The 3,199-nt window shown below is 48.6% G+C and overlaps 3 protein-coding genes across 3 annotated transcripts in view; all 3 read left to right on the top strand.

The window, feature by feature from the left end:
• Positions 1-275: 275 nt before the first annotated feature.
• H257_07624 (hypothetical protein) lies at positions 276-515 on the top strand (the record flags this gene model as incomplete). Its single annotated transcript, XM_009833211.1, has 1 exon — positions 276-515. One exon carries the CDS (start codon positions 276-278, stop codon positions 513-515), a length of 240 nt encoding a protein of 79 aa, XP_009831513.1.
• Positions 516-1,008: 493 nt separating this feature from the next.
• Positions 1,009-2,025, top strand: H257_07625 (hypothetical protein; the record flags this gene model as incomplete). Its single annotated transcript, XM_009833212.1, has 2 exons — positions 1,009-1,614; positions 1,774-2,025. 2 exons carry the CDS (start codon positions 1,009-1,011, stop codon positions 2,023-2,025), a joined length of 858 nt encoding a protein of 285 aa, XP_009831514.1.
• Positions 2,026-2,249: 224 nt separating this feature from the next.
• Positions 2,250-3,199, top strand: part of H257_07626 (hypothetical protein) — a gene marked incomplete at both ends in the record, with an annotated part of 3,337 nt that continues 2,387 nt past the window's right edge. Inside the window, 2 exons of the mRNA XM_009833213.1 lie at positions 2,250-2,318; positions 2,719-3,044. Coding sequence (XP_009831515.1) covers positions 2,250-2,318; positions 2,719-3,044 — 395 coding nt within the window. The remainder of the gene's footprint in view (positions 2,319-2,718; positions 3,045-3,199) is intronic.

Raw genomic sequence — 3,199 nt, forward strand, 5'->3', positions numbered from 1 at the left:
CGAAGAGTGCACGGCCAACACGCGACTGTTTTGCACCACTACGGCCAACGGCGTGTTCATAAATTCGCTCCAAGGCCACTTCGTCGAAGCAGATCGGTTCATCGTAGTCGTGCGGCAAGTCGAACACGACGAAGCGCATGCGTGCCACCCTATGCTGACGCAGCGGCACTACCGATCGTGGTAAGGATGAACTTCTAGCACTTGAAGCGAGATGTTGTTTCGTGATGCCACGTCATAGGACCGAGGTTCGACAGGTGTCGCCCACGCATATCTTAATGCGGTTAGTCGGCTTTTTGTCTCGCTCGTTTCGAGCCCACAAAGGATTTGTCAGCTCCGACGAGCTAGCGGCGTTGGGAGGCATCGATGTGACGGGCATCGAAGACGACGACCAGAAGGACGAGTACATCCGGCGCGAATTGATCCGACTGGAGAATGCAGATTTCGTGCCTTGGCGACAACGGTTCACGAGCGCGATGCAAGCGTCTTTGCAACAACATGACGACACCTCACACTAATATAAGACCATTGATAGCCACGAATGAACGTGAACAACTGTGGTGTACTGCAAATAAGCTTACTTCCTCTAGAGTACGTATGGTGCAAGAAGCCTAGAAACGACGATATTTTGAGCACTTTTTAGAGCGTTATACCATGTCAGTATTATTTTTTCCTAGCAAATTAACCACAAAAACGATAGATCTCGACAAGGCGAATCCATCATGTGGTTCCAATTCGCAATTCACGAAAAAATGAGAGCATATTTAGTTTACAGTTAGGGCTCCTCTGGATACCGACCCATATATTATTGTGCTATAAAAAAATTAGCTCATTTTCATATTCTCTCAAAATAGTCAAATATCGGTTCAATACTTTTTTTCGTAACAGTCTGGATACCAAATCAACGAACGTTCAAGAGTTTGCGCGCGAGAAGCAGGACGACTGATGAGGCCACAACTATTGCTCTTGTTGCTTCGTCGACGCTTTCACAAATGACGCCGCATGGTCACCATGGCTTACATGGAGTACCATTACTCAGCCTTCCTTCTCAAGTCGTCGAAGAGGGTGTCAATCTTGACAGGCGCCATGGGGGCGGCCGAAATGCTCGAAGGCAACGAATCTGCGTTCATCGAAAACTTCCGACTGCCTCGTAAAACGTTGGGTGCCTTGCTTTTCGGCCTCATCAACCGCGGGGTCTTTGTGGAACTCGAAAGTCTCTCCACCGGAGCAGTTGTGCCTGTTCCTATACTTTTGAGGCAGAGTGTATCGTCTACCAACATGCAACAGCGCTTCCAGCATTCTGGAGAGACCATGTCACGGCAACTTCGACTTGTCATGCATGCTCTGAGACGCCTTGTACCTTTGTACATTTGCCAGCCACCGGAAGACGCCCCAACTCCGTCTGTGATCACGGCCAACAGCAAGTTCTATCCCTTCTTTGAAAAGTGTCGTATGGCTCTCGATGGGACGCACATCCCAGTTTGGGTGAGTGCTACTGAAGCTGCTCCTTTTCACGGTCGCAAGGGCGTTACCATGAATATCCTCGCCGCGTGCGATTTCGACCTGGTATTCACGTTTGTCCTGGCCAGCTGGGAGGGAACCGCAGGGGATGGCAAGGTATATAATGATGCCCTCCAAAAAGAATTGACGCTCTCTCCGACGCAGTACCTTGGTGATGCTGGATTTGCCCTGGCGATGAAGTGTTTGACACCTTACCTGGGCACACGATACCACTTGAAAGTGTGTGGTATCGGTTATTTGAAGCCCCGTACATAGCAAGAACTCTTCAACTTGCGCCATGCCCAGTTACGCAACTGCATCGAGAGGATTTTTGGAATCCTGAAGATGCGCTTGCCCATTTTGTCCAAGGGCATTCGGTACGATTTCGCGTTTAAAGTCGACGTCGTGCTGGCTCTGTGTGTTATCCACAACACACAGAGGTGTCCTGCATCAAAGCACTTGGTGGCACACTTGGGGGAGGGTCAGATGACGAAATCACCGAAAGTCCGCGGGCAAGCGTTCCACTGAACAGTGCCTCACACAAATCGAACTGTGGAAAGCGTTTGTGGCGCCAGGCACCCCACGCCTTCGGCCTTCCTTCAAGAAAACTGTCCCATGTCGTTGTCAGGGACTCAACGCGGCAAGTTGTAGCCTCTCATCCCATGCCGCTGCTGTTGACAATCTTCAAAATGATCGCATATGCCCCCTTGATTGTATCATGTCTTGATTTGAGCTGCTGGAGAGTGAACGGGATGACATGGTTGTGCTCGTCGTTGAGTTTCTTCAGCGTTTCCATCCATGCCTCCTTCTTGTATCCAGAGGTTGAGAAAGAGTTATTTTTATTGGAATATATTTATTTAAAAGTATATAATAAATTATTCTGAAATCCTTTCAAAAGAATAAATAATTCGTTTGCACTTCGAGAGAGAATAGGTATTGACCTGGACCTCTACACAAAAATAAGTATTGAGTTTTGAAGAATTTTCTATCCTCCATTCAATTCAAAGTGCTGTAAACAAAGGCCAATCATTTCCGTGCAAATCGAATGCAACCACAGCCATCAACTTCACACGTAGTTACAATCAAACCAAACAAACACAATTCATTTTGATGACCAACGACAACAACCAACCATCGCCCCTTCGAGGAAAACAATTCGCCGAGCTGTACCTTACACATACCTCACCTGAATCGACGCTTTGGTTCTGTAAATGTGGGTAGCGCTGTATACAAAACGGCACTGGGTACACGAATTTGACGTCGTACATTGAGCGCGAACACCCCGAGTACCAGAACTATGACGCCACAGCCCCGATTTCGGAGCACAATCTGTTCATGCCCCTGTTCTCTCACAGTGTGCGGAACGTGTACGGCTGGCTGGCCTGGATTACGTCGTCGCTGTTGCGCTTCAAATTTTGTGAAAACGACATGGCTCGCCGCTACTCGAACATTGGTCCCATCAGGAACAAGACGCTCATGAAATGGATGCACCAAATGTGTCGTTGGTTGGAAGCGAAGCTAAAGAATACCCTGCCCAAGTCGTTTGCGTGTGTAATTGATGCCTGGACAAGTGGGTCGACGCATTACGTGGCGGTCTTTGCGTCGTTCCCAAGTGATTCGTTGCGTGGATACGAGAAGGTGTTGCTCGCATTGTCGCCGATGAACGACGAAGATTCATTAAGTGCTGCAGCCTTCCTGGAAT

This window comes from Aphanomyces astaci (assembly GCF_000520075.1).
Source record: "Aphanomyces astaci strain APO3 unplaced genomic scaffold supercont1.16, whole genome shotgun sequence".
Classification (NCBI taxonomy): domain Eukaryota; phylum Oomycota; class Saprolegniomycetes; order Saprolegniales; family Verrucalvaceae; genus Aphanomyces; species Aphanomyces astaci.